This window comes from Triturus cristatus, chromosome 10 (assembly GCF_964204655.1).
Source record: "Triturus cristatus chromosome 10, aTriCri1.1, whole genome shotgun sequence".
In the NCBI taxonomy this organism is placed as follows: Eukaryota; Metazoa; Chordata; class Amphibia; order Caudata; family Salamandridae; genus Triturus; species Triturus cristatus.
In genome coordinates, this window is record NC_140593.1 from 997,367,101 (window position 1) to 997,380,887 (window position 13,787).

A 13,787-nucleotide genomic window follows, 5' to 3' on the forward strand; every position below is an offset into this window, starting at 1 on the left:
CCGAATAGGTAAGAAGGATGAGAGCTGATAGCCGTAACCGCAACGTAAGAGATTGGCAAAAGTTTGATGAACTTTATTTCTCTCCCTACGCTCCTCTCCCCACAAAGAGCGTGAGCGACCGCCCCATTCACACCCGCTGTAGCCTGCAATAACGGCAAACAGGTACGAACTAACATGTCTTTATGTGCTGCATGACCTAGTTCTTTTGCATGACACTTATCCCGAGTCCAAATTTAACACGTTATCCTTGATAGGCAATTCCCCGCCACTCAATCTCTTTATTTACTATTCTGAATAAAGGCAATTTAAAATAATGTGCGTGTAATCTGCTTTACACGGTCCCCCCGGCGTCGGAGAACAGCGATGCCATACGCTCTCATTCCTTACGCGCCCTTTTTTCCCGTATTTTTTACAAATGCGTAGTTTTCAACCGGTCTATTCAACCTTTGAGTGCTGACCGTTTTCAAATAATGTGCGCGTGACCAGTTAACACGGTCTCGATTTTGCATTCACTCCCAATCCCATGAAAGAACATAACATAAGATGTGACAATCAAACGCTTATTATTATTTTTTCTGGTAAACTAAACCAGTACTAGATACAAGTACATTTTTGATGTTAAGTAACGTACCCTCGTTTTCACTACGCTTAGTCCAGAGACCTGTTTTCAATCATGGCCTTGAGAACCTACCCCCCTGCGAGTTATTAGATGCATGATTCTGAGCTATTGGAAATATCAGCATACCATTTTAGCATGCTCTCCACGAGGAACCTTACGACCTTCTCATGCTAATAACCACATTTCGCTTCTGATTTGAGTACCTCATTGATTAAGAATTTGAAATGTTCTGTAAGTAAGATGTCTGTTACTGCTTCTTAACCATAATAAGTAACAACACAATGGGGCAACTGCTTTATAAAAACATTGTTAACCTTTTAGAAATGCCTTTATTACAAGTGTATTTACTATTCTCCAACATATGACAAGATGGATGGTTTGCCTCTTATTCTTGCGGGAAGGAGGGACGAATTTTGCCACGTATAGTGGGTATATTTACAGTCCCTCACTTTTTAAAGAATTGCCATTTTCTAGTTGTTATAGCAGTTTATCAATTGTGAATACATCTGAGAATAACCAGCAACGTCTGTACTCTATCGAGTATATGTTTTTAACAAGGTCTGTTATTTGTCATTCCCTCTACCCTCTTCCCTATCCCTAATCGCTCCAAATGACGACTAGAGGTTCAAATTGAACAGATACACTTGGGATTAACAAATCTCCCTTCACTCACTGGAAGACCTCCTGAATACTAGAGTCTTCTTCACTGTTTAGGTCCAGAAGAAAGCCCACTTGACCCTCCGGGGCATTTGAAGGGCTGAAACATGTCGACCTTTTTTATGGACACTTCTTTTACAGTGCACATGGCCATAATTAACCTCTAGGTGCACACCGAAGACCTTTTATAATTTCCCGCATCCAGTGCAATTAAAGATATTTTACTGGCTCCACGGGATTTTTAATCTATATATTTTTCTAACCAAATGTCACTTCACCAGAACTCACTTTTTTTATTCTACGATCACTACTAAAAAAAACCAGTGGGACGACCTCCCGGTGGAGGAAGCATTGCATTAACCCGATGATGATGCGGTCACGTTGTTAATAACGAAGCGGAGAACGAAAATATACCGCTCAAATCGATCTCTAAAAAACGTGATTGAGGGTTCCTTAACAGTACCTAGTACTACCTTTGCATTCCCTGGTTCTTTTGGGACTAGTGATCCACTCCCCCATTGATTTTTTTGTTGATTTGGAGAAATAGCACCACTTCAAGGCAAATTACTGCATTGTAATTGGCTATTGGGTAAGACACATTACATATGCTAGCTGTACTTCTAGTGCTGTGCATTTCATGCCACAGTGCATACGGGAATACACTTTTATTTAGTAGAAATATTACCATTTCAGTCCCTTTTGTATGTCATTAGTCTGTGTATTGCAGCGGAAATGATTATAGGGCTACTGGTAATTTTGTTGGACTCCTTTTTAGATGTAACCGCATTCTACAACTTAACGAGAAGCAATCTGCATTTATTTGGAAATGTTAAAAGGATACCCTGGGAGGTCATAGTGGAGGACTTTAGGACCTGTACTGTACACTTGTATTCCAGTCTTACAAGGGTTACTAGACCGCCCTTGGCCCGTCCACTAGAGGAGCCGGTTGCTGGGACAAAGTATGAGGAGAAACAGTCAAGATATAAACAACCCTTGGTATCCCAGGTTTTCTGTAGACAAATGATGTCATAACTCTTTATCATACACAACCACCCTGTGTCTGTGAGCCTACTTTGTACCCCGGCTATGTTCCAACTAAAGACTGCAATGGTGTTCGTTTCCCTAATAATAAGTTCCTGGTTCAGAGTAGCAGAAATCTGAGAGCCAGTCGGGGATGAATAAGCCAGTCAGTCCGGGTCTTCCAACTCACTCAAAGGGGAAAAAACGATTAGTTAGTTATAGGGTGGAAGTGGCAATGGGGGCCCAGGAGATAGTAGGGTCATGATGTACCCTTGACTAGAGCGACTGCCAATCTTTTCTAACCGGTACGTCGGGATAGGGCTACTGAGAGGGATTTCAGTCACTGTGACACCCATGGGACTAGAATACTACGTGTCCATCAGTGCTCAAACCAGACGACAGAGAACAATGGTGCAGAATTGTGTGCTAGCCAGACAGCAGTGGCTTCAAGGTAAGATAAGAGATTGAACTGGGTCAGCAAGCAACCCCATCCTGATATGGTGAGCCTCAAATACGCTGCTGCCCCAGAATAGAGGGCACTGGTGAAAAGGACCTCTACAGCAGCTACAACCTTTATCTGAAGGCAAGTGGGTAAGGTCCAAGCTGCAAACAGTTGATGACTGCTGGGTAGGGGAGAAATAAGAAGGGAAGAAATACAGTGTGGGACATGTACTTTGTCAGTGCTGTATCAGTATTTTAAGGATGCTGCTAATGTTTCTGCTCATGGCATACCAGTTTTGTGTGAGGGGGAAGCGTGCATTGATGTTCCCTTCCGATTGTGAGCAGTACTTGCATCTTCGCTGTTTGTGATGTGTTCATGAATGAAGCTTGTACTGCAACTTTCTTCTGCATCTGTTCTGGATGAGGGACGCTTGCATTGCTTCTTCTAAACGTTCCTTGTGTCCTAAACACTTGAACACCACTTTCCTATACAAATGCTAATCATGTTGGCTTTTATATTGCTTGCTTATGCAGTCTTTAAAACTGTAGGCTTGCTTTTGTAGATCTTACTGTTTGGCTGAATAAAGGAACTGCTGCACTAGGAGAGAATGTATTCTGCTGTTGACCAGCCTAGCGAAGCACTGGTGTGGTTGTACGTTTGAAATTACCTAATTTGTTTTCAAAATATCCCAAAATTCCAATAAAAGTTTGTGAAATTGTGCTTCTATAATGAAGAAATGTGGTGTATGCAGTTATCTTGCGCATCTTCTATTGTGCAAGCAAACCATTTGTGTAAAATAAATAGTCTTGCAAGATAATGGAAATTGATTGATTTGAGTGGAAAATTTGTTTAAGCAAGACATTTATTTACGAACAGGCCTCTTGCGTCCAAAAAAAGAAAAAATGCAGAATTGAGAGAAATGTCACAGATCTTGTGAAACTTTTCAAAAATGTTGTAAGTTTCTCAAGCATAATTATCCAGTATTAGGGGTGTCTTTCATAGATTCACATGCCTGAATCATTCCCCGTCGTCGAGACGGGAGCCTCCGGTACATAAAAAAGTAATGTCCTATAGACATACATAGAGAAAAATAGGCCTAAGGGCTTCCCCCTTAGCAGCCTATCCTAGTCCTTATGTAAAAAGGACCAAACTCTTAGAGTCAGCCAATCAGCTATCACCTCCCTCTAGAACCTTCCTGGCAGGAGCCTCAGTCCCTCAGATTTTCTACCGCACGTTGTGCTAGGGAGTCTCCAACCTGAGTTCTCCTCAGGATTTCTTTCAAGCCAGATTGTTCACGTTTTTGGTGACTTTCTTCTTCAAGGATTTCAACGCTGACTACTTCAGGCCTCTTCTTGCTGCAGTGAGTGTTTAATTAATCTACAACTCCTGGCATGTCTGAATCCCAGAAGAAAGCCCTTTTCAGGGCTTGCTCTTCATGTGGGAAGAAGAGGCTTCATGTGGACGACAAGCATGAACTATGCTTGTATTGCCTTTATCCGGACCACGTCCCTAAGGACTGTAAAATATGTAGGTCTTTCCCACATAAGACCTTGAGAGACAGGGAGGGCCGCCTGCTTATCTGGCTGGACAGGCTCAAGGACAGAGACAGTGTGGTTTCCTCAGAGGCGAGCTTTTCCGGAACCTCTGAAGTCTCCCTGAAGAGGCCGAGAATGACATCTCCTGGCCCCTCAGACGCTCCTCCTATGAAGACACACAAGAAGTCTTCAGAGGCAAGATCTTCCAAATCTTCAGTGTCTGACAAAGTCTCTCTCACTTTCAAGAAGCCTACTCTGTTGGCCACAAAAATTGCGACACCATCCTCGGCGCAAAAAAGGCCATCAGGACATGTCTCCACAGCGACGACGACCGTGTCCACATCCACAGCGGCGTCGGTCCTCTCGTCGACGACGACGACCCCTTCATCATCGTCAGCAGGTACCCCTATCTCGTCCATTATACTGTTAAAGCCGTCGTCTAAAACCTCGTCGACGACGAAGATGGTCCCGTCGACGACGACCTCGTCGATGAGGAGCCCTCCGTCGACGGAAGAGTCGATGACGAGGATGTCGATGACGAGCGCGTCGACGACCAAGGCATCGTCGACGAAGATGTCGACGACCAAGGCATCGTCGACGAAGGCGTCGACGACGACTGAATCGTCTACGACCTCATCGTCGACGAAGACTTCGTCGACGAGGAAAATATCTTCGATGGGGACACCGTTGGTGACAGCCATACCGTCGACGACGGAGCCGTTGACGGGAACGTCGTCGTCGTCCATGGGACGGAAAACCGCGGAGGTTGCTGTGCAAGGATCTGCCCCTGGCAAACTGTCCAGACCACAGATTACACCGGAAACGACATCTCCAAGCAAGGTTCAAACCAATTTGCCTATGGAGATTTTGCAGAGTGAAGAGTCTGAAGAGGAGCTCTTTGAACAGGCTACTTCCCCTTCTGAACTGTATGTCAAATGCCAAAGCACGGACGAGGAGCAGGAAGATACAAGCGCGCAGGAGCGCCCCGTCCAGGAGCAGGTTCGCACGGAGGTCACTCCAATGGTATGCCTTCCTCTGGCAATAGTTAAGGACCTCAAGTTCCTTATCAGGGACTATAAACAACGTTTCCCGGAACCACCAAGGCTGGATACAGGGGTCCCAGTGCCAACTACAAACCCACCAACGACAGCCCCAAAGCAATCACGGCCGGTTACGCAGGTCTGCCACGAGAAACCGCCACCTCAGGTGATAGAGTCATCGGATGAGGAGGCGGAGGAGATAGAGGAAGGAGAGGTCCAGGGAGACCAGTCGGACCAGGATGAGGAGGAGGAGTATGTAGCATCTTCACCACCTTCCCCACAACCGCGCCAAGCTGATTCACCGCCAGTGGATATTGGTGGTTTTCATAAGGTAGTTGAACGGGCTGCGACGCGGTTCCATATGGTCATGGAGTCGGCGGAGACGGAGTGCTTCCTCCATGACTTTAAGGAGCAGACGAAGAAGACGACCAAATCGATCCCTATCATCGACTTTCTCTGGGAACAGGGAAAGAAGCTAATGCTGACGCCGGCTTCTGTTCCTGCGGTTGTTCCACGCCTGGATAAGAAGTATAAAGCTCCGTCCACGGCACCAGCTTGCCTGACTGGCCACCCGAAGCCGGATTCGGTCGTGACCCAAGCGGCCCAGAAAAATTCTCGAAATCCCTCCTCGCCTCTGTCAGCACCACCGGACAAGGAGGGCAGAAAATTAGACACTATAGGCAAGAGGTTTTCGACCACTTCGGCAATGACCATCAAGGTGGCAAATTCCATAGCCCTTTTAGGGCGTTATAACCGCCAACTTTGGGAGGATATAGCCCCATATTTAGCAGAACTTCCGAGCGCGGTTCAGGACGAGGTGAAGGCACTACTTTCCGAGGGCCAGACCTCTGCGGCCGAGATCATCGACTGCGCCATAGACGTGGCCATGACAGGCTTTCGTCAACTGGCTGGGGCTGCAGTCCTGCGCCGCCAAGGATGGCTGAAGGCGACATCGTTCAGGCAGGAAGTGCAGACGAAGGTGCTGGATATGCCCTTCGACGGACAGCATCTATTTGGGGATAAAATTGACGAGGCGCTCCAAGCCATTAAAAAGGATACTGACACGGCTAGAGCGCTTGGAACCTTGCAGGCAAGGAATCAGTCCTTTCGGGGCAACAAATATAGAGGCCAGTCCTCCTACAGAGGATCCTTCCAGAATAGGTCCTCGTATTCCTTCCAGAATAAGACCCAGTACCAGCAAAAGCAACAACAGGGTCGACAGTCATCTTACGGAAGATCTAACTTCAAGGGTAAGAACCAAAAGAGGGGCACTGGCGGACGCCAGTGACCGCTTACTCCAGCCAGTCCAGCTACCATCTCCTTCTTCACAAATTGGAGGAAAATTGACCCATTTCCTGAAAAATTGGCGCATCATCACCTCAGATCGTTGGGTGCTCCAACTCCTCAGATTCGGCCATTCCCTAGAATTTACCACCATCCCGCCTGCAACCCCTCCCCGCAGGTTTCCACACAGGCATCTGCGGCTGCTGCTCCGAGAAATATCGGAGATGTTGAGGAAAGGAGCGATCGAGCGAGTTCCATCGGCTCAGAGGGAGAAAGGATTCTACTCCCGCTTCTTTCTGATACGCAAGAAAGAAAAGAAGTGGAGGCCCATTCTAGATCTCAGGGCACTCAACTCTTTCCTGAAGAGTCAGTCGTTCAGGATGGTGACACTCCAAGAAATCCTAGGCATTCTAGAGGAAGGAGATTTCATGACATCCTTGGATCTTCAGGATGCCTACTATCACATCCCGATACTTAGGGGGCACAGAGTTTCTACGTTTCGAGGTGGCAGGACAGCACTACCAATTCAAGGTCCTTACGTTTGGCCTCAAATCCTCTCCGCGGATTTTCACCAAGTGCCTTTCTCCTGTGGCAGCTTTCCTACGTCAAATGGGTCACCAAGTTTTCCCCTACCTAGACGACTGGCTGGTCAAGGCGCCCACGGCTGTAGGCGCAACCAAATCCTCCAACGCTTGTACCAATCTTTTCCAACATCTAGGTTTGACTCTCAATCTTCAAAAATCACATATGTCCCCAACAAGAAGCATCACCTTCCTCGGGGCGACCTTGAATACGGAATGCGCAAGAGCATTTCCTTCAGACGAAAGAAAAAACAGGATCATATCGCTGGCCACGGCGGTGGCATCAAGGAAGTCCCTAAGAGTTCGCACCTTCAAATCACTCCTGGGAATGATGTCTTCTTGTATACTACTCATCCCTCACTGCAGGCTGCGGATGCGTCCATTGCAGGAAGCTCTCACGAACCAGTGGACTCAGAGTACAGGTTCGTTCGAGGACATTATGAGCATAACACCGCAAATATCCAAAAGCCTCGAGTGGTGGAAGGATTGCAGAAACCTGTCGAGGGGACTACCGTTCCTGCTTCCAGCAGCGCCACTGGTGATCACCACCGATGCATCTCTAGCGGGCTGGGGAGCTGTCCTTCAGGACCTCAGAGTAAGTGGCAAATGGTCAGATCAGGAGCAACGCCTCCATATCAATCTGCTGGAGTTGAGGGCTGTGTACCTAGCGCTGCAAGCCTTTTTACCACGCATCCAGAACTCCCATGTGCTCGTCAGAACGGACAACACCACGACGATGCACTATCTGAACAAGCAGGGAGGAGCGCGTTCGCTCACTCCGGGAAAAGACAACACCATTGCGGACGCCCTAAGCAGGCAGAAATCCCTCTCCCACGAATGGGAGCTCAACGAGAGTGCACTAACACACGTATTCTCGGAATGGGGGGTCCCAGGAATCGACTTGTTCGCCACCAGGGAGAACGCCAAATGCCCAAGCTACGCAAGCTGGCATCCCCAACCGGAGTCGCTCGGAAATGCCTTTTCCATAGGCTGGTTCAGCGTATTTGCGTACGCTTTTCCACCGTTCCCGATGATTCCCAGGGTCCTCAGGAAGATGAAGGCGGAGCCCTGTACCCTAATCCTGATTGCCCCGTACTGGCCGAGGCAGCACTGGTTCTCGGACCTTCATCGCCTCTCCATCAGGACACCGATTCGTCTAACACAGCACCCGAACCTGCTGACAATGTCCAACGGGCAGGTGCAATTCCCGAACCTGCAATCGCTCAGGTTATCGGCCTGGCTCCTGAGCACAGAGAGTTCTGCCGTTTGAACATCCCGCAGGAATGCTGGGACGTGCTAGCAAGAGCAAGGGCGGACAGTACCAACAAAACCTACTCTCTCAAATGGAAGCGCTTCTGTGTATGGTGCTCGGAGAAGGGCCTGAGACCACTTCATATCACGCCTGAACAGATATTGCCATATCTCCTGCTCTTGGCACAGTCCGGATTAGCGCATGCATCCATAAAGGTGCATCTGGCAGCAATTTCACGTTTTACCAGGACTTTCAAAGGCCCGTCTCTCTGGTCCAGTAGACTTATTAAACAGTTCCTTAAGGGTCTTTATAGGTCCTTTCCAAGACCTCGACGGGTCCCGCCGACATGGCACCTAAACTTGGTCCTTAACCAACTCATGAAGCACCCCTTTGAGCCCATTCACCGAGCTTCCATCAAGTACATCTCATGGAAAATGGCTCTGTTACTCGCTCTAACATCTGCCAGGAGAGTCAGCGAGTTGCAAGCTCTCTCCATTCAGGAACCCTTCATGCAGTTCAAACAGGACGGGGTGGTGCTGAGGACAAATCCCAAGTTCATACCGAAAGTGCCTTCAGACTTTCACCTCAACGAGCCGGTGGTCCTACGTTCTTTCTTCGCTAACCCTACCACGGCAGCAGAAAGGACGCTCCACTCTCTGGATCTCAAACGGTGTCTTAAGTTTTATATAGACAAGACAAAAACCTTCAGAAAGTCATCGCAGTTATTTGTGGCCTACAGCAGGCCAAGGTTGGGTATGCCTCTAACAAAACAGAGCATTTCAAGGTGGATCTCTTCTGCAATAGCATTCTGCCATGAAGGGGCCGGACGGCCTTTGCGAGACAGGGTGGAAGCACACTCCACCAGAGCGATGTCCACATCAGCAGCGCTGTTCGCTGAAGTGCCGATTTTGGACATCTGTAGAGCGGCGACGTGGAAGTCACCGCATACCTTCTCCAGACACTACTGCCTGGATGCCGAACTTACGAAGGATGCGGCAGTGGGCCAGGCGGTGCTTCGCCATCTGTTCCAGTGAGGTGAGCCTTCCAACATCCCGCCATCCTGGTATGCACATTCTTTACTGTTTTACTGTTTTGATGTATGCCAATGTTTCGAACTGTTATGATAATACTGTATTATCTCAAATACCTTTATGGCATGTTACATCAGAAATGTGCATAATGTATTGCTAACTACTCTGATTCAGGCATGTGAATCTATGAAAGACACCCCTAATACTGGATAAGAAACGCGTTACTTACCTGTAACAGCAGTTATCCAGTATTGGTGTCTTTCATAGATTCACATGCAACCCTCCCGCCTCCCCTGGAAGGACTCTCGCCTCTCTCTAACTATATTACACCTACCTAGCTTGGTGCGTACGAAAATCTGAGGGACTGAGGCTCCTGCCAGGAAGGTTCTAGAGGGAGGTGATAGCTGATTGGCTGACTCTAAGAGTTTGGTCCTTTTTACATAAGGACTAGGATAGGCTGCTAAGGGGGAAGCCCTTAGGCCTATTTTTCTCTATGTATGTCTATAGGACATTACTTTTTTATGTACCGGAGGCTCCCGTCTCGACGACGGGGAATGATTCAGGCATGTGAATCTATGAAAGACACCAATACTGGATAACTGCTGTTACAGGTAAGTAACTCGTTTCTTATCACCTTGCACAGGTCTAGTTAAAACACTTGCTTCTTGGTTCCACAACTGGTAACTTAAGTTTTATACTACTCTTTGGCCTACAAAGATTTCAGTATTTTTAGTGTCACATAAACAGCATTCAGTGCAATTGTAAGCCAAGATCTAAATATTAAACCAAGTATCTTTATTTCTCAAAACTTTAGATCCCCAGAGTGAAGAGCTGGTGCAGGAGGAGATCAGAGTTGATCCAAAGAGGATTCCGCTTAGTTTCACACTCCAAGAAAAACTGCTTGATTACTATCAGAGTCACATTACGGTTTCGGATGATGATATTTCTAAGTGCCTGCAGCTCACCAAAGCAATCCTCTCAGAAATGCAGGACTTTCTATGCAACAAGTTCCCCAACTTGCCTTTCGGTGCCATGAAGGTTGTTGGGCCTCTGGTTGATGGTCTTGAAGTCATCTCTGTTGATCATGCTTGTTTTATGGTGCCTCTTGGGCTAGAGCCTGCACTTTGGAGCCTTATTCCTGGAGAGCACACAATCTTGAACCTCCCCGACTTTTGGCTAGTCAAGCGTGTAGACCTGGAGTACATCACTCGTGGAAGCAGCCCATGGGATCGGTTTTTAGTTGGTGGATACCTTTCCTCAAATGTGATTATAGATTTTTTCCATAAAATACTGGTGGGGTCCATCAACTGGCCTTCTATTGGCAGCATGCTGGGGGGAATCATCAGACCTGTGGTGGCTCCAGGGGAACTAAGATTAGAGGTGGACCATGAATCTATCCAGCTGTGCATCGATGTCACGCCTGTAATTAAAATGGGACACACTGTTCTCTTGGCTAGATCACTTGAAAACAGTCCAGTGGAAAACCTTTGGTTGCAGAGCTTTTATGCATCTGAAATCAGCCAGCTTAGGGACTTGGATCAGAAAGACGCTGGCATGCGGTGGTGTTGTCTCAAAATTCTCAAGGGCATCTGCAAGAGTCACCAGCGTTTGAATAAACTAACAGGAAGTCATCTTGCTCATGTCATTCTTCACCTCAGTGAAAGAGAGTCTGATTGGAGAGAAGAGGCCTTAGCTGACAGGTTTCGGCAGGTGATCGAAGAGCTGATTGGTTACTTGGAGAATGGCTTCCTGCCGTGCTATTTCAACAACAAAATGAACATGTTTTCTGAATTGCGTGCAGAGGATATAGATGAGATGGGTTATACGTTTTACAGCGCCCTGCCTGGCCTGGAGGTATTAATTCAGAAGCACATCTAATGAAAATATTTCTGAGCGGGTGTGCAACCCTTTTCTTTGAAAGTACCTGCAAACGGGTATATACATAAGCAAATTATGAGCTATTGGCAACTGTGTATGTTATTGAACTGTTCTTTTGAATTATAAAGTGTTGAATTTTACAAATATCAGATTTTCAAAAAAGTATGTAGCCTAAAAAAAGATTTGGAATGAAGGTCTTTATTTGAATATGATCCTCAGCTTAACTGTGAGACTTCTTCCAAACATTTAGGCTAAGTCTTCAACACCGGTCTGCTAAATAATGCACTTATTGTCTACATCCCACTGAGCAGCTGTTGTCTGATCCAAGTTAACACTCCATTCTTAGCTTAAAATGTGGACACACGTAAAAGGCAAAGAAATGCAATAATTAGTTCTTATTTCTTAAGCACCTTTTTATTTGTAAATCTACTAGTGATGATCATGACCTGAATCCAGGTGCTTCATCTGATTCTGCGCGCGTGCTGCCCTTTTACTACAGTCGTTTGTGTTGGAAACAGTAATGCTTTGTAAAAGCTCTGGTGAAGAAAATGATTAGCTCTTAAAAAGATTAAAAGAACTTGCTTTACAGAAGAGAGACTAATTCCAAAAAGATAGCCAGCCATACAGTGGAACTTGTGCATTGCTAATACTGAAATAGCAGGAGGCCCTAACTTGAGCAGTAGGGCTGCCAGGTCCTCGGTGAATCCTATTTGAGGCAACTATTTTGAGAGGCTTGCAGATTAATGAATTGTATTTTGTTGCCTAGTTTCAGTTGTGATGGTTCTGCCTGCCAGGCTCTTGTGCTACCGGCTACTTGGTTACAGACGCCTTTTAGTGTTAGTGATGGTGAAGACGTGCTTTTCACTGAATTGAGTTTTAATCTCCGGTGACGCATATGATAAAACGGGTATCACTATTGTCAGAGTGGGGGGATTACAACCTTAGAATACATTTCGGTGGATATGCCAGTGTGACATTGCAGTCGTCATGTTCATCCTCTAGCTGAAGTTATGAGAGGGATTAGGATATGCTTCCCTGACTTCATAATCGTATTTCCAGTTCTAATCTTTGGTGCGAGTACAGTACCAGAACAGCAACAGAAATGTAAATAATGTTATGGTTAATAGTGGAGCAGCTCATTACCAACGAGTCACAAGGGTACCATGCAAAGTAGTCAAACCAGTTTAATATTCTACTCATTGCCTCTCTTCTGAGTGTAGATCGTTGCTACCAGTGTTTAATAAAACCATTGTGAGTCTGTGCTTATTATATGATTTTAGTTTTATCAGTAAAATAGTGAATGTCATAAAAATAATTTATGAAAAGCTTAATCGATCCATCTTCATGTGCATCCATTTTGTTAATTAATTTCCCTTGTTTGGTCTGTTCTTTTAGATAGCTTCTGATTCTGTAAAATATAAAACTCTGCTTAACTTTATAAAATACAATAACCTACTGAATAAAAAGTGGATAACCTTTTTATATGAAACAGTGTAGATCTAACAAAAGCGTGCCATACTACTTATCTAAGAATTTGCACATTCTTTTCTTGCTGTTGCGATTCGTACCATAGAAACTGAATTTTAATCCCCTAGCATATGCGTTTGCTTTCCTATCCTATTCACACCGTCTCTCTCCCACTTCGGTCTCACCCCCCACACATGAACTTCGAGGTGTCTGGTTGTGGTTGTTTGTATCAGAAGTTTATTTTGAATTGCCACTTGCAATTATGACAAAGCCTGGAATTAACTTTATTCACGTGTGTTCTTTAAAGTGTTCAGTCGAAAGACGCTTGCAAGTTTTGCACAAATAATAGACAAGATGGTCTTTGAAAGAGACTATTTTTTAAATGTGTGCTCTTTTGGAATGGGGTGTTTAAACATCACATGCTATTACTTTCTCTTAAATCCTTTAATCTGCTGCTATCTTTTGTATATGTTAGTGCCAATAAAGATTTATTTTGAACCAGTGTATGTTCTTGTAACATGAAACAATGGAAATATTGTCCAGTGGAATATTAAGCACGGCCTTTGATGTAACATTTAGACTTGTGGACTGATTCATTAACAGCTGTTAATGTGCTTTTTTAGGTTTAAATCCGTTTTGATTTTTGAAAGAAAACATTACAGTAACGTCTCACCTACATCCACCAACCGGGGAGGCACAATAGCAGTTGAGCAGAGTTTGAATGGAAAAGTAACCGTGAAAAAGAGAGACCAGCACACTAATGAAAAGAGAGGGGATGTCGGCAGACCGACAGGGTTGTGGCAGTGGCCTCCAATAAGTGATAGTCATGATGCCCAAGCTGTAGCTTGGAAGTGTATGTGAAATCTATTCTAGGAGGTCTCAGTCGACATTGTGGTCTGCATGTGTGAGACGAAGTATACACAGGGCAAGTTAATTCCATGAATTCATGTGAAAGAAACCATATACAGCGTACCTAAATCT

At 45.7% G+C, this 13,787-nt stretch overlaps 1 protein-coding gene across 2 annotated transcripts in view; it reads left to right on the plus strand.

The window, feature by feature from the left end:
• MIEF2 (mitochondrial elongation factor 2) overlaps positions 1 to 13,304 on the plus strand; it is a 41,901-nt gene extending 28,597 nt beyond the window's left edge. For both annotated transcript variants that reach the window (XM_085628980.1, XM_085628979.1), the window contains one exon: positions 10,276 to 13,304. In XM_085628980.1, the coding sequence (XP_085485106.1) occupies positions 10,276 to 11,339 (1,064 nt within the window). In that variant the 3' untranslated portion in view covers positions 11,340 to 13,304. The remainder of the gene's footprint in view (positions 1 to 10,275) is intronic.
• The last annotated feature ends 483 nt before the right edge of the window (positions 13,305 to 13,787 follow it).